General features: G+C 40.3%; 1 protein-coding gene across 2 annotated transcripts in view; it reads right to left on the bottom strand.

Annotated features, from left to right (window-relative positions):
* Positions 1-22,171, bottom strand: part of MAGI2 (membrane associated guanylate kinase, WW and PDZ domain containing 2) — a 1,245,024-nt gene that overhangs the window by 133,664 nt on the left and 1,089,189 nt on the right. The window contains exons 13-15 of one of the 2 annotated variants that reach the window (XM_048212921.2): positions 17,664-17,705; positions 10,452-10,543; positions 1,055-1,247 (exon numbers count right to left, since the gene is read on the bottom strand). In XM_048212921.2, the coding sequence (XP_048068878.1) occupies positions 1,055-1,247; positions 10,452-10,543; positions 17,664-17,705 (327 nt within the window). The remainder of the gene's footprint in view (positions 1-1,054; positions 1,248-10,451; positions 10,544-17,663; positions 17,706-22,171) is intronic. The other variant, XM_048212920.2, reaches the window with a different exon arrangement.

The raw sequence follows: 22,171 nt of genomic DNA on the forward strand, positions 1-22,171 counted from the left end.
CCTGTGGGTGGGATGGGAGGGGGCCCGAAGGTGGGATAAAGCAAGACTCACTGGTTGGGGAGCCAAGAGCCTCTGCATTATCAATGGCTCACTGCAGACTCCTGGGCAAGCTACCCAACCTCTGGGCCTTGGTTTCCTTATCTGTAACATGAGGCAGCTCCTGCCACTGAGGTCCCTCCTGATCTGCATGAGGAGAGCCAGGGGGCTGAGCAGAGAGGCCAGTGGCCATGAGGGCAGCAGGCGACAGAACACCATTGGTGCTTTCCTCCTGTAATTCGCAGGGCAAAGCGCAGGCAGTTTGGAACCCTATTGCCAACATTTCTGAGTGCTTGGATTATGAAAAATAGTCAATTTTTGTAACAGACATATTCATAACAATAGAAATCTTTTTGGGGAGGACCGAGATGGTGGAGAGAGATAAACTGAACTGTATTATGACTGTGAAGACTTGACTTTTAAAAGTGAAGTCTTTGGTGGATTCTTTTATGAAACTAGGAAATGGCTGTAAAGGGAATAATTACTTCCAATTTACCGGTTTCATAAGTTTGGAATTAAATGAATTGTGTTTTCTCACAGTGATGCACAGCTGTATTTTTGTAATAGTTTTATTGTTACCTTTTATCAGGCTCTACACCGGAGGCTAATTTTCCATCCTAGTTGCCTTATTATGGTATCAAAATGCCATGGTTCTTGGCTTGTAAACACAGCGAGGAACATTTTCAAAAGCTGTATTTTCCACTACCATAATGTTCCTCTTAGAACTAGCATCCACCAAAGAGCAAAGCGCATACACATCTTAAATGAGCCCCAGGCTTTGCTAGGAATTTTTAGTGACTACACTGAAAACATAGGGCTGAGAGACTGCTTGGAATTATAGTGGGGTAAGAATCTGCATTTTCAAAATCATGGTTCCATTTGGAAGATCTAGGTAGACTTTTGTCCTTGTATAATATAGAAACTGATTCAAAATCTTGTTTCAAGTGTCCTTACCATGTCCCACAAAAGCATTTCACCACCTGACCCCCAAGCCTCCCTGCTGGCTTGAGCCACACACCTCCACAGAGCACCTTCCTTCTCACAGTGAGGTTGACCTGCCCATTTCGGGCTGCATGGTGCATCAGGTCGATGACATAGCGGTGGGTCTTGCCAGCCACTGGAATCCCGTCGACATAGACAAGCTCGTCTCCGGGGTGCAGGCGGCCGTCTCTGTCGGCTGAACCCATGGCAATGACGGCGCCAATCAAAATCTGGAGAAGCAGTGAGAAGGAAAGGATATTTACATTTCAACTTTGTTTCCCCATATATATATGATTTTTTAATGTAAATATAATTATAGATAATGTTTATATATAATTTCCTTATATATAAATATGATTATAGACAATAATAGCATATATAGATATAATTTCTTTATATGTATGTACAACTTGGTGGAAGGTTTTATTCCCACATTCTACCACTTACTCCAAACCTGAGCACGTACTTGACAAACAAAAAATGAGGGGCCTAACCCACTCTCCCAGGTTGCTGACTGCTTTTAGAGAAATACACGTTTTGAACTCGCTGCTGATAGCCATAAGGTCTGGGGGACACTTGCTTCTTGGCTCACTAGTTATCACCCTTCAGGAAAATTCTAACCCCAAATGCTCTGATGTTATTGGCCACTGTGCATGTAACAAATTGGGGATTGAATCCTGGTTCCACTTCTTGTTCGTGTGGCCTTGGGAAGTCTTAATCTCTGCGAGCCTCAGTTTCCTCCATCTGCAAAATGGGGAAATAAAGTAATGGGAGCTGCTTTATGGAGTTGTTGGGAGAACTGAATGAAATAATGCATGTAAAGCATTTAACTTTGCTCGTGGCACATAGTGAGTGCTCAGAAAATGTCAGGGGAAACTAGCTGCTGCATGTTACAAAACTGAGAGCAGTTTTTTTTGTTTGTTTGTTTGTTTTGCTTTGCTTTGCTTTGAAAGGCTGGAGGTAAGGAGAAAATAAAGCAAAACTCACAGTTGGCTTTTCTGGCCAGTTGACTTAAAAAAAGTCTCGGTCAAACCTCCTCCCAGTTTTTGCTCTATTCCTTTGAATAAGGAAACCCTTAGAGCACTGTCCTCTGCGTAAAGGACATTCCCAGTTCTGCCCGTCCCCTGAAATGCTTCTGTCGTTTAGGTGACTCTCATATCAAGAAATGAGGAGGAACACATCTGGGAAATGTATGCATGGTAATTCCCTGAACCAGGGACTGTAACGAAAGACATAATATACGGTTTCCCTCTTCCCACCAGAAACTCTCAGGTTAGTGTCCATTAATGAGGCTTTTTTTTCTCTTTCTCAGAGAAAAAACAATAGCACTAAATATTTTAGTTCACTGTTTAACCTACAATTTTTCCACCACATGGACCATGGCTATCCTTTTTCTTTTGCACACTGGCTTAGCCACACAGCAGACGGAGGCAGTTGTTACCCTCAGCCTGATTATACTACAGAGACTATCATCTAAGTCTTATTTTAAGTCTTTATAAAATGATCCCTTGTTCACAGATGGATTTCTTTCAGGCACAATGATTTCTTTCAAACCCCAGATCTGTGGATCCCAGCTAGTTGGCAGGGCTGCCCCATCCTGACTGCAGGCTTGCGTGTCTCAGGCGTGACAGTGGACTGATTCTTACGTGGTCACACTGCTCGGTGTGGCCTGTCAACATGGCAACTTGACGTGAATGCCCAGGACTTCTCGGTAACTGCAAAATTAGAGGCTGAAGAGTATTCTCTTTTCCTGAAGACCTCATAGCCTTGGTCTGCTGAACAGCTTTCCTTGTCCATAGGAAAGACAATTCTCTATGACTACAACTACTTCTTCCCTATTCCAGGGGGTGGGCTGGGGGAGATGCGCTTCCACATTGAATATTGGTGCTCTGAGGAGTGGTTCATTACTGCCATCACAAGGAAAACCTCACATATGCCTTAGATTGGCGGTACAGTGTGGTTCTTTCCCGGCAATGCTCCGCACCCATTTCCTACAGGCGGTGGTTGGGCCTGCTTCTGACATTCTCCGTTTCTCTTTTTGTCATGCCAGCCTGAATTTATGAGTTTCTTTGTAAAGACGTTCCAATCTCTTCTTCAAAAGACTGAACCCACTAAGGAGCCCTTCAAAGATTTGCTAAGTGCTTTGTGCGAAAGCCAGTTAAAATGAATGTCTATGTTTCTCCACTGCCCCATGAAAAGCTGCGTTTAGCTGGGCTAGTCCCCCTAAATGCTTCAACTTTTAGGTCTCTTATATGCTTTAGTGAGAGACTTTATAGCTCGTTACAGAGAAGAAAATGGCTCGTGAGCTTCTTGGCTGGTTAATTATCAACTTGAAGCTATACTTCTGTCTCTCACTGAGAAAAGTGAACCAAAATATAGGTCACATCTGAGAAAGCCCTGGCTGCAGCTGGGCCCTCTACAAAAATAGTAAAAACAAAATTTCACCTAGAAAAAAAAAAAAAACACCAAAATACCCCCCAACATTTCACATTGGAAAATTCCCATTCCTCCCTTGCTGTAAGCAGACAGCAAAGATACACAGATGCTCTTGAAATTATCTTCTTTGTTACTAGGTGATACTAATTTAGTATCACCCATTAAAAGGAAAATCCTAGCAAACAATCTGTTTTTTTGCCACATTGCCGTGACATGAAAACTAATTAATTAATTTATTCAGCAAATATTTATTGAACCCATGGGCACTTTTGGGTATTAGGAATTCATCCGTGAACAATAAACGCAAATCCCTGCCCTTATAGAACTCCTATTCTAGTGGTCAGACAATAATAAGTGTAGTAAGTGTTTAAGTTCTGCTGTATGCTAGCAGGCATGCACCATGGAAAAAAGGGAGCAAAGCGGGGTGGTGGGTGGGTGTCAGTCACGTGGCCGAGGTGGTGTAAGAGCTGGTTAGAGCACGTGCCACTGAGAAGCTGACATCTGAGCAAAGATTATGTTTACCTGACATACTTTTTTAAAACTGGAAACTTTACTCTTCAAACTTCTGTTCACTTTATCAAATCTTACATGTTTATATCCAAATAGTATGTTCAACATAGTACTACTTCAATATAATTTCTTATAGTGTACCATAATTCCTATATGTATATATATATTATTATGTAATTACATTCTATAATCCATCATCTCCCTTGCTTCAAGCAGAGGTTGACATAACTAATAAACAGGCTTGACTTGAGCTGAGTGTGGGGGACTGTAGCAGGCACTGAGCGGCCTGCCCATTAGCTGTAAGTATCAGGTACATTTGCTCTATCCACCAGGAGCCGCTACCTTTGCTGGGAAGAGGCTGACCGTGTGCTCTGTCCCTGCTTCCAGCTCTCATGCAGCTGTTGTTCCTTAGCCTTTGGCCATTTTGCACCTTTGTGCATTATATTTCACTGTAGCTACAGAGCTAATTCTATGTATCTTCTCTTTTTAGGAAAAAAAAAAACCCACTTTTTCCTCCTTTTAATTCAAATATGCCTTGAATGCTCCAGACATTCTATGAGTTTATTTCCTGTCTGCCATGGTCAGTGCAGAGACTAGATGGTCCATGGGTCCTTCTTGGACTGCAACGCCTACCGCCTTTTCAATGCGTATACACTCTCCTGTTTGCTTAAACTATTAAGAACATGCCTCAGGACATCTGATCCTTTAAGCCAGTAGTTCTAACACTTGAAGGTACAAGAGAATCACCTGGTGAGCTTATTAAAACACAGCGTTGGGACTACCCCAAGAGTCTGATACTGCAGGTCTGGGGTGGAACCTGAGATGGCACATGTTTAACAAGCTCCCCGGAGAGGTGGGAAGCTTCGGTCTATAGCTCTATCACACTCTGAGTAGCAAGGTCCTGAGTATTCTCACTTGGTCCAATGGCCATGGGATCTGTGGTCTCGCTGGTCACCTTCTAAGCCTGCTGAAGGACTCTGCCGCTGGTGCCTGGCCTGAGCTCCCTGATGCATCACCCTTGTCACTTTGCAGGTCTGTTGAGGGACCCCCTCACCCTCCAATCCCTCCCCAAGTACATAGTCTGGGCTCTCTGACCTATCAAGCTACATTTCCCTTCTGGTCTTGCTGACCCTGGGCTACTCTGGTCACTGAGTCTTCCAGCCAACACTGGCCTCACTCCACACACACCTCCCTCTAGCCTCACTGGATCCTTCAGCCTATGTAGACCCACCCATCAGTTTGCTCATTGCTCTTGGAGGAGTTCTTTATCTTGTCCTTACTGCTTTGGCCCTGAAGTTAGAACTTTGTGTCAAAACAGCTCTAAAAAGACTGCCCCCTGACCCCATGAACAACTGATTCGTGGCCTTAGCTTGTCAACTGCCTTCTCTAAAACAAAAAACAAAAAAAACCACAAAAAAAGTGTCACAACAACTCCAGAACTCTACCTGATAGGCTGGGAAGGCATGGCACAAAACAGAGTATTTGATATGAAATAACAGCAATTGACACTGAAGTGGCTGGCACCCTCGTCAGCCAGGGGAAAAAGCTAACACAAAGAAAGGAAAATGGAAAGAAGTAGGAGACAAACAAAACCAAGATCCTATGTGCAGGTCTTTTAATTCTTCTAATTCTTTCCTGCTCTACCTAATGCAAATCCAACCCCGGTAGGTCAGAGCTGCAATAATTACAGCCTGGGACAACGTGACAACATGGCAAGCCCATTTCAGGCTCTTGCCTTCTGAAACTTCTCCATGAGTTTGCACAAACTCCCTGACCAAGGAGTGTGTCTATCATTACCTCTTCTTTCTAAGAACAGTTTTTCTCCATTGCAGCATTTTCTAAATCTTTCCACCTTGATGCCTTCCCATCTCTTTTCAGCTCACAGCTGGAAATCCCATTTTTGTTCCTTTCTGGCAATTTTTCATTTCTTTCTATTTCTATTGTTATTTAACTGTGAAAAGTATTTCCTCTTGCAGGAAAAATGCCCATATGCTTTGTTGGAGCTGGAGTCCTGCTGTTCATTATTTGCCGAAAGCTATGTTGTCGTGTTTAATGCGCACCCTGAGATGTCAGTACCATTTCGTGTATGTGGAGGCAGAAACCTGTTTGATGTAATTTATGAGACCTCCTGTGGTGGGGACCAAGTCACCTCATGCGCCTCTCCCTTTGTAGCACATCAGCAATTAAATGAGGCCAGCACATTTTGTTTATATATTATCTCTGGGCTTACAATGGAGGAAAGCAGGAGGGAAAGGCTTATGGGAAATCTTTACAGTAGACTCACTCTTCCTGACATGGTCTTTCTGAGGTGCAGCATTCTGGTCTTCAAGGCATTACTTTCTGCCTCTGCCTGCTTTAGGAAGATTTAGGCTCCTACTTTCAGGGCTTAAGTGTCAAAATTGTAACTCGCAGGCTGCGTGTGTCTTAAATCATTCAAATGAAAAAATAAACCAGAATAAATCTAAATAAACACAGTGGGGATAACCAACAATCCATGTAATCTGAGGAGGCTTATCACAGATACTGGATGTCTGCCCACTGGAGGGGAGAAAGGACTCCGGAGTCAAAGGCAATGCTCAGAAGGGCTGGGAACCTGGAAGCGTGTGCGCTGACCAGGCGCAAAGCTGTCTGGAGGCCGGGTGGTGACTGTGGCTGCATTCACACACCTGAGCTTCATTTTGAGTAACAGCTGCTCCACTTGGGCAGCAATTTTACCGCTTCGGTGCCAGGCACATTTTAGCCAGGCGCCTCCCTTTTCGAGCCAGCTAAGGCCAGGCCTTCCCTGTGAACAGTCATGCAGTCCCTTCTACCCCTGGGGGAGGGAGAGACTGGTGAAGATAATATTCTTGAATGTGGCTCTAGTTTACCCCCAAAGCGACAAAGCATGAGCCTATGGGGGAGAAGGGTTCCAGCAACGTAAGAATTTTATATTTCAAAGACTATATTGAAGTAAGCATCATGGTAAGAATTGGAACTTTATTTCTTCTACATTTATTTCATAGTTTAATCTCTTATTTGTACTTATCATATAAGGGAAGAAACCTGATGATATGCTTAGGGCTTGTAAAAACCATGATTTGGCCCTGGCTGAAGATTCCTTTGGTGGAAAATACTCATTTTTCAGTCCAGTCCTCTGGGATGGGAGTCTCAAAGACAGCAGACTGAAGGACTAACAGAGGCCTAACGGGGTCTTGGGAACTGTGGCGATGCTCAATTTCAAACGGACCACCCCTCAGTTCTGGTCAGTTTTTGTCCATGAGAGAGACAAGCCCAATGTTGATAGATCTATTTTTCAAGAGAATGTGGAAATCTGAATTTTAAACACGTGAAATTAGTTGGTGTTCCAAATTTTAAAACACTGGGTTGAGCAAACCATGTTGTAGGGTTCCTAGGACACCGTCCCTGATTCTAGGATGACACCATTTACATTCTACAGAGCCTGTAGCATCCAGAGGCCTCAGAAAATGTAAACTCCAGATTACTCCTTTTTTTTTTTTTTTTTTCCTGCGAGGGTCAGGTGACAGTTTGGCTTGGTGAAGAAGACTCTCTTCAGTTCCATTTAGCAAGTATCTATTATGCCAGGCTCTGTGCTGGCCCTGGAAAATACAAACACCATCAAAACTCGGTCTTTGCCTTCAAGGAGTTCACAGATCGGTAAGGGGGAAAAAGTATGTCAGTCAGTACATTTTGGAACAAATAGGAACCTCATCTTTCTGGTGGAGACCCCTTAGGTTGGTACGTTTGAAGCATTACATTACTACGAGTATAATGGATTCTAATGAATTTACCCATTTAAATGCCCTACAAGTGTCTCAGTATCCCCCACAATGTGATAAAAATCACCTTAAAGTGCCATTATTTCCTTCATTTAGTGTCTTTGAAACATATAAATGTATAATAAAGAATTTAGCCTGAGCCCAAAGAGAAGTCTGGCTTTTTCTGAACTGTAACCTTTAGACCACTGGAACAGAAGTATCTTTGTTCATTGTGAGACACTTGTACTGCGCCTGAGAGTTTAGGCTAATGAGGAAGATTCATGGCGGGGACCTGACAGTTTATGCTGAAGAAGATGACTCAGGGTGGAGCAGCCATACCCAGTCTTGGGGGGGTGGGGAGCTGACCAGACAAAAATGACCAGCCACATAATTAGAGGGTTGTGCCTTTGAACTTTGTGACATCAGCCTGACCTCTGGGAAGAAGAGGGGCTGGAGATTGAGCTCAACCACCTCAATGACTCAATCACTCATACTCACGTAATGAGACCCCAATAAAAACTCTGGACACCAATACTTGGGTGAACATCCCTGGTTGGCATCAATGCTGGGAAGGATAGCTTGTCCTTGAGGATGATGGAAGCTTTGCATGTGGGGCCCTTCCACACTTTGTCCTATGGGCCTTTTTTTTTTTTTTTTGATTGGTCCTAATTTGTACCCTTTCAATGTAAAACTGTAATCATAAGTACGGCACTTTCCTGAGTTCTAGGAGTTGGTTCTATTGAATTATCAAATCTGAAGGAGGCCATGGGACCCCCAAATTTATGGCTAGTGTCTGAATGAGGGAGATTCTTCCTTCAGACTTTACAGTTTTGCAAAATCATTGCAGCCATTGTCAGGAATAGGGGGCAGACTTGGCAGTCTGGAGGACTGTGACCTTAACCTACAGTCTGGCTGACGGCATACTATTCATTTATGGGGGTACTAATGGAGAATAAAAAAGGGGAAGATGAAGGTCCTGCTTAGGGGGAATTTTAAATCCCACTGATCAAACTAAATAGGGAGACATATGAATAGGTTAGAGAATAATCCTGAAGGAAACTAAGTCAGAAAAATACTCTGTGGAAGCTGGAGGTTAAATGTTTACATATGTGAAGGAACTGGATACTATTTTTGGTTCTTTCTAGGTAAGTTACAAGGACGAGTGAGGCTGCCTCCTGACCAGGTGACTGAGGATCCCTGGTAAGCTCAGAATCGGGTGGCAGATAGAAGGGTCAAGTCTGTGAAAGGGAGCGAAATGTAACTGAGATTTGTTGCTTCTGCCCATGACATGAGATCCTTCATTTAGTCTCTGGATAAATGTAAGTCCAAAGTTATTCGTGCCCTATATTTTACCTTAGCACTCGCCTTCCTCCCAAAGAACTCATAGGAAAATCCAGACAACCCTCCATGGTAAATACATGTTCACATCTCTGGCAGCTGGGGAATTAGTGATATCATGGTTGACTGATGCCAAATTTTATCCCCCCAAATTAGGAAATAAGTCTTTTTTCCTGGAGTTCCCTCATCCTTGGAGTCTAAGCTCAGCTTCTCAGCATTTTGCATAGTAAGGGATCTCTGCTCGAAGGGCCGAGGAACCTCTCTGGGGTTCCTGTCAGGTTCTCATCAGCTCTGCTTGAATACTTCTGCTGGGAAGGAGCTCACTGTCTACCGAGGCCATCAACTTCACTTTGGGACACTTCATTTTTACAGATTTCTTTCATTTGTTAGATTAACTTTTTTCTCCTGAAGATTTCTGCCCACTTTTGGTTCTAGTTTTATTTTGTGGCACAACTGACCAACAAGAGAGATGATGACGATAAACCTGTACTCAACACCTGAAAGGATCCAGACACCTAGAGGTCTGCACATGCAATCTTTAATTCTTAAAGCTCTGTCTATGAGAGAGCACTATTGTGTTCTTCATCTTACAGATGAGGAAACTGAGGCTTACAACTTAAATCCCTTGTATGAGCTGAGCGGGAATGGGGGGTCACTTATTCAAACCTTCCATGGACCTGACTTAGTCATATTGGGTACCATGTAAGACACATCTTTTACAATGAGTATTTTATGGCTGATATTTTGATACATGCTCATAAATCTAGCTTTGCTGAGTTTTCTGTATATTATTTTATGCTTTGGCTCTGGTGTATAATGAGGTGTGTGTGTGTGCGCGCGCACGCACAGGTTTAATTTTTTCAGAGCTCTCCCCAAATTCCCAATATTTTGCCAACTGAAGTTCGCTTTGTGAACATCTTCTTAACTTGAATCTGGCTGAGATTTTGCAGCATTGAGCTTTATTTTACTTCTGTTTATCCCTGTGTTTCTTCTCCCTTGTACTTTTGATTGCAAACGTACATAATTCTGCTGGTCCAAGTCACCCCTTCATGTGTATCCTCTGTCATACTCTGTGTTTACCTTGAGTCACTGTCCAGAGTGACCAGGGGTCCCATACAATTAAATAACTGAACTATTCAAGAGTAATTCAATCCATTCTGAGAAAGAATAATATCCCCTCTTAATGTATGTACATTAATTTATGATGCTATATTGGCATGGAAACACCAACACGTTTTGAGAACTTAAACAGCAAGAAAAGAACACAAACCTCAAACTTTTTTTTTTTTTGAGCCCTCAGAGATTTTCTTTTAGATTCACAGTGAATGATATTTCCCTTGATGCACACACACGGTATATAGCCCACAGTGTGGAAATAAAGAGGTTTCAACTTACAGGCTGCCCAGGCTCATCTCCCCCGAGGATTCTGAAGCCAAATCCAGACTCCATCCTTCGAAGGTGGACATCCAGCTCCTTATAATCTGGACCTGGCATAAAGAAGATCCCATTGAGTAATGAATCTTGTCTCTTCCCCACTCCCTGAGAAATGGAACACATCAATGATAAATTAATTTTGTGGATGTGATTAATGAGAGTGCTGTTAGAGTTGGTGGAGATCAGAGGATTAAAAAAAAAAAGTGGTAACAAAAAAGTTCCAAAATTAGGTAGTCTCTGGATTAACAGTGATCAAACAAGGGCATTACTAGGGTATCACCATAGGCAGAAAGAACACACAAATTTCCTGACTGGGGAAAAAAAAAAAAGATGCCTCTATAATTCTCTATTTTCCCGAAAGCATTCAGATTGCTGTCAAGAAGACTGGCTGTCACTTTGAGGATGTTTACTCTGACTAGAACGATTGTTTCAGAAGTATGAGAGAAGAGATGACATCCTGGAACTACCTGGTAGAACACTGCCTAGTAATTTACAAATGTCTCTTTATGTCTTGATGTATCCCATCTCGTGTTGTCAGGCGGGGGTGGGGGGAGATACAATTTCATGCCTAATTAAGCTGTCTTTTTTAGAACTGTAAAAATTAGAAAAAAAAAAAAAAACAGAATTGAAACTTTTCTGAATTGGGAATTTGAGTGAAGTTTTTATTTCCAGACAAACTCCTTTGGGTTTTTCATAACTTAGGGGTAGAAATTTGCCTGGTGTAAGTGAACTCCCACCTCCCCAAACATTTAACAATGTGGAAGCCACTACTGATTTTACTAGTGTATTCAAAATAAACTAGAAGAGGAATACTTCTCTGCAGTTAGCTCAAAGAACAGAAATGTAGTTAAAAATAATCTGGGAGACTCCTGGATATCAATTTTTTTCAATCCTAGAATAAATACATGAAAAGTATAAGACCTCTTTTGACTTTTTAAGGAGAATGTGATTTAGGCTTACCCATTACCCCAGGACCTTTGAATCCTTCTCACAGGGGTAAAGTCTCCATACTGACTGAGTTGTGCATACTTTCGTGTCATTGTTGGGATGCCATTGGATATTAGCAACTTTGGGAAATATTTATTAATGCCATCCTTTGCTTAAGAAGTATTTAGTGATCCTAGGCCTTCATGGTTTAAAGGAGGTATTAGAATTTACAGAAGTAATATTAAATTGCTTACATAGGATGGTTTTGGAAATTGGGATGGGATTTCAGAGAATGATCCTCATGGGGCAGGAGGAAGTGTCTGGGCCATTTGGATATACAGTAGTAGTCATAGTTGGAGAAAAACTCCGTGAATGCTGGCCAGGCAAATCTTTCCCAGGCTCTACAGTAAGTGGGGCTGCTGAAGTGATCCAGTAAACAAGGCACAATGACACTGGGTTTACCACTGTGCCCTCCAACATGGGCTGTGCATTCCTAGTAATATACAAAAGGCAACTCATTCATTTCTGAAATATAGGTATAAGCTGGTTCTGTGTTACTGTTCTCAAAAGACAAGACAAAACTGAGTCAAGCACACAAGTACACTTGCATATATGTATATATTGTGCAAGAATCCATAACCATTCATGCCCTTTCACGAGCACATGCACATATAACCAAAGACCTTTCCATTCAATGACTAGTATAAAACTGAGAGACGACTAAACAACTGGATTTCCACATCCATTACTCATCCTTTATAAATTATATTATCATTCATAGTTGAAAGATGAGAACTTGGAAGAAATCAGTTGGGTGGTAAAAGGAAGAGGAAAACTTTGCCCTATACTCTACAAGTCACAACTGGCTTTTGAACTCCGTTTATTCCTGGGGTCTACAACATGTATGAAATCACACACTGGGAGTGTGTTCTCCTTTGGGGCTTTGGGGCTTTGGGACTCCAGGCTGATGCAACAGCCCTATAAAATCATAGCAATCACAGGTTCTCCTCCCGGGGGAGGCGGAAAGGCAAGGGGAGATGGGAAGATGACAGATAATGCCCAACCACTTACAAATCTCTAGAAGTTGTTTATGATTCTACTGCTCACAGCAATCTCTTCTCTAGGTTACTTTAAGCTTAGAGGACTCTAGGCCATATATAATATACAAAGAGACCATAAAAGGTACAAAGAGAGAATATTTTTTGACACTTAAAATGATAGCACTAGCATACGTATAACCAGAACTTCCCATCTACTCCTATAAATATTCTCATTTTTGCATCACTGGTGAGGAAAGTGGGTGGGAAACTGTTCTTCCAATGGCTTCAGCATCAATCCATATTACATGGGGAACTTTAAAAGGAGTTTACTATGCGATCCATTTTATTTGCTAAATAAAACTTTTCCCCAAGAGAATGCCGAAATTAAGAGAATCCCAGTAACAGAATTTTGAGATGTGCTAAAGTACAAGGGGGTTGTCTTGTATCAGAGAATGCTGTCATTCCTGGAGGAATTGGAAAGCCTTTCCTTAATGAATGACTCAGGAATCTGGTTTTTAGTAGAAAGAACATAGATTGTGGCTGGCTAATTTTATTTAACTTTGAAGAACAGATGTGAGCAGGGCATTTACCCTCTTCCCCCTAGTCTTTGTGTGCAAGTTGGTGACATTACGATCTCCTGATTATGCTCTGGCCACTCTGATTTCAAATGTAGGGGATGTGTGCCAACCATGTCCTCTTCACCCTCCATTCTTCCAGGCTAGCTACGTGGTACGTGAACAAGTAAAGAGAGACATAAGAGAAGGATGCCCGCATACATCATTTAAAAAAATTTCTTTGTTAATTTTGAACACAGACTCAGAGGCTTCAGGGCATGGAAACTTGAGAGACATAGTCAACTGGAAAAAAAGTTTAAATGATAGATTGTGCCTTAAGGCAGTAGTACTTTTTTTTTTTTTTTAAAGGGAAAATAAGAACTTTTAGAAAGATAATTTTTCTTTGGTTTCTTCCCCTGCTCTCCCCATCCTTTTGAGTCTGGTTTTTAAAAATACCTAAAATTATATGCACAAAGCTGAGAGACATTACTCTTTCCCCACCCCCTGCTTTGTTAGCTCTCTTGGATGATTATGATGTTTCTGATAATTTCCTTTAGCTGCTCTTCTGGCTGGATGACACATTTATCTTTGTTTTTATTTTTTTAAAGATTTTATTTATTTATTAGAGAGAGAGAGAGAGCACAAGCAGGAGGGAGAGGGAGGGAGAGAGGGGGAGGGACAGGGAGATTCCCCATTAAGCAGGGCGCCTGACCTGTGGGGCTCAATCCCAACACCCTGAGATCATGACCTGAGCCGAAGTCAGACACTTAACCCACTGAGCCACCCAGGAGCCCTGGCCTGATGACACATTGAAAATTACCAGATCATGCTGTCTCTTCCCCTGTTAATGCACAAACGTAAAGCAAAGAAATCTAAGGGTCAACTCTTCACCCCGCTGTGACAGAATTTAACAATCACCACCTCTCTCTCCTGTTAGTTTGTTAACCGTGCACCTGGAAGGTTGTTTGATGAAGGAATCTGGTGGACACCTAGTGGAACCTGAGTCATTTTGGATGTCACTCAACGGTGCCCCCACCAACATCCTTTTGTTTTGTTTTGTTTTCTGCTTTCTTGTTTATTCTCTTCCATGCTCTTTGTTTACCTTCTTTTCCTCAGGCCTTTTTGCAGAACTGTCAGGGATACCTCAGGCATTGCTTGAACTAAGGAAAGTCAGAACACTCTGGATTTGTGTGTTCAATGGCCATTCCTGGCCGCTGTTGCTTCTGCCTTAGAAGTTGGGTCCCAGGATCCTCAGACATTATGAAATAAATCATCTTAAGACATCTATCCCAGATGGGACTTTCCATGAGCACTGTGGCAAACTACCAGAATGGAATTTTTAAGTTCTGATTTATCCTGGGCTCCCACAAATATTGAAAGAACTAGTAGTACTAAAAGTAGCAAATAGTGGCCACATCCAGGTATAAGGACAACCTCCCTCATAATAGAGAAAAGCGGAATTTCAAAAGCTGCTTCTTATTTTGCACTAAGACTCCAGAAGCTTCACATGCTGTACATATCCTTGGTCTAGATTTGGAAAGACATGACTTTGTGCACAGTTTTAGGGAAAAGGGTGGGTGTAACCGAACACAACTGATTAATTTTATGAATGGATTCAAGCTTCAGAAACGCAAAGAACAGCATTTATGGATTAATTTGGCACAAGGGATGCTGCAAACATGTCAATTAAATTTTGGTACTTGAATCCCCTTTCATGTTTTAATTAAAATGTAAGTACCATGGGCTTATTATCAGTTTGGCACAGAGAATGAATTCATTCAATTTTTTCTGCTGGAAAGAGCATTAGTTATTTGGCTTTTCCTTGTAAAGAGATCTAAGAAAGAGATTGAGGAAGGAATCAGGACTCAAAGGTGGTTTTTAAATATGTCCCTGGCTTCTGGACTTTCAATGCACTCCAGATACAAAATGAGTTCAGTAGGAATTAAATAGTTTCTATCCCTTGAACCTAATATTACCAGATAGGTAGCTAATACATTTTGTTTTAAAAGAATGCCTTCTCTTTACTTTTTTCTTTTATACCTTTGTAATATGAGTGTGGCCAGATGCATTTTAGCTATATAGAAGCCAACTCCCACTCTGTGTGGTTTTCCTTCTCAGCCTTCAAATAAACTCAAATTTCCCCATACCAAATACCCTCTCACGCTCCCCATTTCTGTCCTGGATGAGTAGTCTCTAGTGGGGCCTTCACTTCCCCATCCTCATCATCTGTGACTTACTCCTGCCAGTCTGACTTTTGCTGTGTTAGCATTTTTGAAAGCACTCCCTTTAAGGTCACTGATGACATCCCAATGACTGCATCAAATGGTCATTTTCCCTTTCCACATTCTGATTGATTTCTGTGCCTCATTTAACATTGTTGACACACCTTTTCTGACCCCCTGATGTCTTTTGTTTCTAAACAAGGGAAGTTCTCCTGGAAGCGATTTCTACTCTTGGTTTCTGTGATAGTTTACACCCTGGCTCTCTTGGTTTTGGGTGAAGTTGTCCATTCAAAAGTCCTGGCTATGGATGCACTGTTTCTCACTATCATTCTTCCTTGATGATGGCAAAATTATCTTTATCATCTATAGTATTCCATTATGCACAGCCTGTAGGAGTTGTTAAATAAATTTTTCTTGAATTTAATTGTTTTATAATACTCACCAATTTAGTATACCTGATAAACCACAGCATTATTCTATGGTGAATTTATCACTTCTTTTTCATAATTACATTGTTGAGGACTTCCTACTATCAATTTTGCCTCTGTACCTAAGCATCACAGGCAGCTAAAGTTAGCAAATACCTTATAATTATGATAAACACATTGAGTCAAAAATCATGACACATGATTTGAAAAGGACATTTTGTAAATGTGAGAAGTAGTATGGGAGATCCATTTATTTTGGATGTAGTCATGATTTTCCAGAATATTTTGATATCTGTGTGGACATTTAATCAAATATTTGGATTGGTGCTTTTCCTGAAAATCTGGACTGCACAGTGGTATGATATATGCAAACCATTACTGTAACTTTTCTCTCTTAACTAATGCATATTTTTTTAAATGCAAAAGTATTGTGCAGATATATCAAGGTAATCTATACTATTAGGCAGTTCTTCTCTTGCTTCTTTGTTTTTAAATAAAGTATATTCAGAAGCTGAGATTTTCAAGAAATGTGCTTGCTGTGGCCAATAAACAGAGATTTAGAATCTCAAATTAAATCCTACTTTCATTTTGCAACTGTAATTACTAGGTCTCATTTTCCTTCTGGGCATAAGATATCCTTTTAAAATTACAAGGATTTTACAGTCAATGTATAAGAATAATCATAGTTAAAAATTTTTCAGACCAAGCTAAACAAATACTTTATATATTACTTGAGTACAAAATGCTAAGCAATATTTTCCATATTTTCTACATATCCAAAAAATGACATGGAAACTTACAGAATGAAATGATCTCAAGCACATATATTCTCTAAGGGGTGTTAGAACATGCTGAGATGGATAATGAGCTGTCATCATGGAAACACTCTAGAGATGTGTGCTGTGAGCCCACAGACCTGAAATAGACTATTATTATGAAACACGCTTTTCTGCAATTGTTTCAGTGCTCTGGCCTTCAGTCCAGTGGTCTAAGCGGCAGTTCAAAGCACTTTCTAAAAGTAAAAAAAATCTGAATCTTCCTTTTCCTCCTTCATTTCCGTAATAACATTAAATATTTTAGCTTAAACCAAAATTGGTAAGTATTTTTGGAACCATTAGGTCAAAAAAATGTTTTTCCTTTTAAGTAAATTAATTGATTTTTACTGAAAGCTTTTGAACTATGATATTCTATTCTAACTTAAAATACCATTGAAATGTTGCATTTTGTAAGTGGCATGGTTTAAACAATTAAACTGACATAGGTATTTAGTTGATGTAAAAATCATTTCATCCCACATTAGCAAAATTTCCAGTAAGTTCTTTGGAAACATCTAAATTGTAAATCTCGTGAGATATTCTATTTCTATTTATCTAGTCCAGCATGGTCCAGTATAAATAAAATGTATGCTACATAAGTAATTCAAAGTTTTCCAGCAGCCCATTTTAAAAAGCAAAAAGAAATAGGTACAATCAACTTTAATAATAGATTTTAAGCTGGTATATCCAAAATATTATTTAAGCATTCATCAATTAAAAAAAATTAGTGAGATATTATACATTTCTATTTCTTTTTTGTATTAAGTCTTGGAAATCCAGTATGGATTTTACATACGTCTTAAGCATATCTAAGTTCAGAGTAGCCATCATTCCGGTTGCCAACTAGCTTACATGTGGCCAGAAGCTACTATCTCAGGCATCATGGACCTACTCTCTGGTGGCTTTCATTGGCACCTGGTTTTTTAGTCTAGTCTTTTCCTAAAGCATTTTATGAAAGTAATTAAGGAGTATGACTCTTTCCCCTTCTCTTTTGTTTGTTTCCTTGGCAGCCAAGTAGACCCACCTTGATGAGACTTACTCTCTACCTTAAATATGTATGTATGTGGGTGAATCAAATTAGCACAGTGATTATATACTATTAAGCTGATACTACTCAGAAGAATGATTTGTTACACAGAATGGAAGACGTTTCATTCACAGGACTGTGGGTACTGAAGAATACTTGCCAGAGGAATCCATTCGAAAACTGGTCCTTGGTGGCACTTGTTCTGGATGGGAAAATGGGGAATTAAAATTGAAATTCATTTACGGCATTTTAAAATTCATTTTTAACTTTTTTTGTTGTTGCTATTAAAACTCACCCCCAACCTTTGGTGCTCCAATTTAATGATTTTGCTTCTCTAAAATCCATGGAAGTTAGTGGGCAGGACACGCCCTGTTTTATGTATATGAATAGGTCTGTAAATGTGTTTCATTTATATGCATGCAAAATAGAAAAATCTGAATTCTTTTATTCAGAATGAGAAGAAAAAAAAAAGATCCTCCTTTTCAAAAATTAAGTTTGGTTCTCATTATAAAAATGCTTTTTGAGAAGTAAAGTCAATCCAGAAGCTGAGCTATGCACAAAATAAAGAGGTCTTTTAAAATCAGGTTAAGATATCATGTCATCAAGTACTGAGATGAAAAGTGGAAAAGTCAGTCAATGAGTGTGTTGACTTATGTTCATCAGTCCAAATACTTTGATACTTCCAGTTACTTGGACAGTTGAAGTGATGTGTAAGTAGTTGAGTTACACTGGTTTCTGTTGGCAATATGGATCCTTCATGAGGATTTTGATGTAATCTCTGCTACACATAACATAAAAATTTGTGGACATGAGCATTAAATACTGTATGCATACTGTAACAGATACACGAGGTGTATGTGTATTTTATTATTACATTAATAAAAATTAAAATAAGACCAAATTCTGATTGCTTTCTTATTGAGCTTTGTTTCATATAAAGAGTTCTCCACTCTTCAACAACGAAAATGAAGTAGAAGCTTTTTGAGGGTGATGATGAGGCAGAGTGTCACCAGACTTCTGGGTGTGACAGGTGTTCCTGACCATACCCTGCACAGCACCCCACACCCTCTCTCATAGAGGCCAGAACGATCATCCCTGCCAGGTAATCGGGGTTTCTGCAGTAATGGCAAATTAGTTTTCCAGAATTGTTATTTCTTAAAAATCCACCACATACAGTGTGACTGCGTAGGATTATAAATTGAGAAATATCCTTTCATCGGAAAGATAGAGCTGTATCAGGGATAGATGGCTGCTACCTTCTAAACACTTCCATTAGTTGTAAAACTGACATTTTATATTATCATAATCTTACTAGGACCTACTTGCCATCCAGCAGTTACATTCGGTTTACTGCAGCCCTGATGGTCTCATATTTATTCATGAAAATACTTTGGGTTGCATTGTCGACTTGTGCTACCAACAAAATGCTTTGACATACTAAATAACTTTCAGTCAAGGACTGATTTTAGAGTTTACTTCTCACATCCTCCCCTGGCTCCCCAACCCCCACCCTGTCTGATTCCAGGAGCATTAAGTTTTAAACTACTGAATGAAATAAATTTATAAGCCATCAGATTGGATCTCATTTCTAAAATACATGGGAAAAATGTGTCCCCCAACCCATTTACTTCACTGTCTTTATACTTAGCTCATGTCATGGTAACTTTCTTTATTAAAAGGGACCTGTTAGAAATATAAATATTACCATAATTGTTTACAAAGTACCCAAAAGTACTATTTTTGAAGTTAGATTTCCCAATTAAAATGCACATATTAAAAATGGCAAACACAGCTTAACTGGAATGACTGATCTCCTTGATCAATACATTATAACTGCAAAGTGACGCAAATATGTGCTATACTAGAACGCCAGCTGAAAGGCAATTTTTTTCCCACAGATTAAACCATAACATAAATTATACAAAGGCCAGAAATAATGGTTTTCCCATGGGAAAAAGGTACAGGAAACTAGCCTTCGTAGTATTGTTGAGGACATTTTAAATGATAATGTTATTAAATTTTTTCCTACTCTTTTATGATTCTAATGCTAAAGTCATTGACAGAAGTATCTTAACATTTACATATCATCTTCTTTTAATATTTCACTAAAATAAGATAGTGCACCAGAGAACGTGTGTTAAGAACATTAAAGCCATTGGGCAACAGCAACGTCCAAGCAAATGAGGCCAGGGCTCGGTCTAGCAGCATTCAGATGTGTGGATGTTCTCTCAGAAGGCAATGTGGCCTTTCATGATTGCTTAAGAGCTGCCTACGGCTATGGCATCCATAATGCATTAGAATCTTCCTGAAAACTATTGACATTTCCAGCTTGACTGTATCAGATGTTTAATCACATTGGCAAGGGAGACTGGAGCCTGAAAGGCTGAAGCAGAAGCACTTGCAACAGGCTTCCAAGCTCCGGATGTTGTGTACCCACTTTGCATGATGTGGCTCCCACCATCAGTTTCCATTTAGAGTCTCAAGTCCTGCACTACCCCCATCCTTCCTACAGGCTCTCGTGTTAGGAAGAGAGACAGTGCCAACTACAGCCCTTGCTCACTGATAACACGGAAAAAGCCTCAGAAAAACCATTACTTTAGAGATACAATCACCCTTTTGTGATTAGCCGTAAGTTCTATGTGCATTATAATACTGAAGAACGTAAGAATTTCGCAATGAACAACAAAACCGTAGGATAAAAGCCATAGATGTGAGAAACACAGCTGTCTGTTTTTGATTGGTTACGAAGCATAATTTCTTGTCACGTATAGTACTAAAAACCACTGTGCTCCTCCATTATGCTCTAACTGGCCTGTGGTTACTTCTGATTGCTACCTTTGCTTAATATGGGTTACTTCTTGCTAATTTCTGGAAAGAATTTCTTGAAGAAATTCCAGAGGAATTTGTGTTCTAAAGACGTTCCACCATAAGGCACGTTACACCATACGGATCCCTGACACTTTTATGATCTTACATTTGAATGATGTCTTACTGCAAGGGAGCACAGACATGTTGTACCTCATAAATTGTTTATTTATAATAAGCAAGGTTCAATGGGAAGAGAAAAAAGTGTGGACAACTTCAGTCATAATTCAACTCGGGTTCACACCAAGGGACAGTATCACAAGGGAAGGGTTTCAGAGAACACGGAGTTTTCTTTTCTTGCTGCTTCCTGTTTTCATCTGCTTGTTGCTCTGGCTTCTGAGGCTGCAGTGGGGAGTATGCTCAAGAAACGGCCCCATGAACTGAGGATGATGACACACACCTTCACAATAGGTCTGGCTCAAAGCAAAGTGAAGCGACAGGGCAGGGCCCTCCTTCCTAGATCACCAAGCTCTTTAGCATGATCAGAACTTTAGTTTGTAAGATTCCAAAGTGACTCCATTTTCTTTGGGAAGTACCGTTATTGCCTTGCTTGGCATCCAGAGGAGGAGTCATGACAACCGTTGTTCTGAAGTTATGTGAGTATAATCTTCCCTAGGGGCAGGAAGAAAGACAGAATTACCTCCCTTTTGGGCCTGTGATTATTGTGATGTTGAATCTGATTTACTACCTGTGAGAAGAACGAGAACTCCATGGTATAATACTTCAACGAGTTAAGCCTTGCTGTCTGTTTTTTGTACTCCGTTTGCCACGCTCTAGATTTGCACACATACACAATGTTCTGAGTATGGAGGGAGTTTGCTGAGAGTCTGGCTCCCGAGACAAGCCACACACGTCTTTACCTCAAATTAGGAATAAAGCATGTAAGGGCAAAAATTCGGTCAGCCAAATAAATCACCTTGAAGGAAATTATTTATCAGAATAGGTATGAAAATTTTTATTCATGTTCTGTACTTATATGCTTTTCTTGGACAGTAATGATGTTATTTTTTCCAACAGATTATACAGTAAAGGGAAACCATATAATTCATCATTCAAATAAGGACAAACTGGAGGGTGAAAGGGACGCTATTAATAATCACGCCAGGATAACACGAAGCAGGACTGTCCCAGGCAAACTGTATGGGTAGCCCCCTATGTCGTCTCCTGGGGATGTAGGTTGTTAACAAAACTGTTTCTTCTCGTATCAGAAATACATGACACCATCACGTATGGGGGGGGGGTGGCAGAAGATGGGAGGGGGGAGAAGCAGCAAGGGCTTTTAGAAGTCGTTTTTCAAGGTTAGAAATGGTAAACAATAGTTTCTTTCTCAAGATTAGCATACAAAATGACAAAATGTAAGCCCTTTCTCTTGTGATTGCAAAGAAAATTAGTCCTTCTTTCCTGAGAGTCCTGAGAAAAGGACAGAGAAGGGAGAAGTAAAAAATAGCATGGCTTATCCCACTGTGCAAAGGTGTGTATTTTCTTTGCTTTCAACTTAAAAAAATGCAAGTAATGAGGACAGCAAGAAGTTAATTATCCACAAAGGCTATTATTACACAATGAGAAAAGTGATCTTTATCACAGAGTCTTAAATAGAGATGGGGATGCGGAGATTTTTGCCTTTTTCTGGGAATCGCTGGTAATGCCAGAGGGTCAACGCTTAAATAAGTAACACGAAAACCCAAAAAAGCCCATTGGTCAAAACGTCTTCTGAGATTTTGGGGGGCATGTTTCTTTCATTTATACAAGCTTTAAGCTTATGTGGAAGTAAGTTAGAAAAAACAAATTTCTTTCTGCACAGCA

Source organism: Ursus arctos, unplaced genomic scaffold (genome assembly GCF_023065955.2).
Source record: "Ursus arctos isolate Adak ecotype North America unplaced genomic scaffold, UrsArc2.0 scaffold_3, whole genome shotgun sequence".
In the NCBI taxonomy this organism is placed as follows: Eukaryota; Metazoa; Chordata; class Mammalia; order Carnivora; family Ursidae; genus Ursus; species Ursus arctos.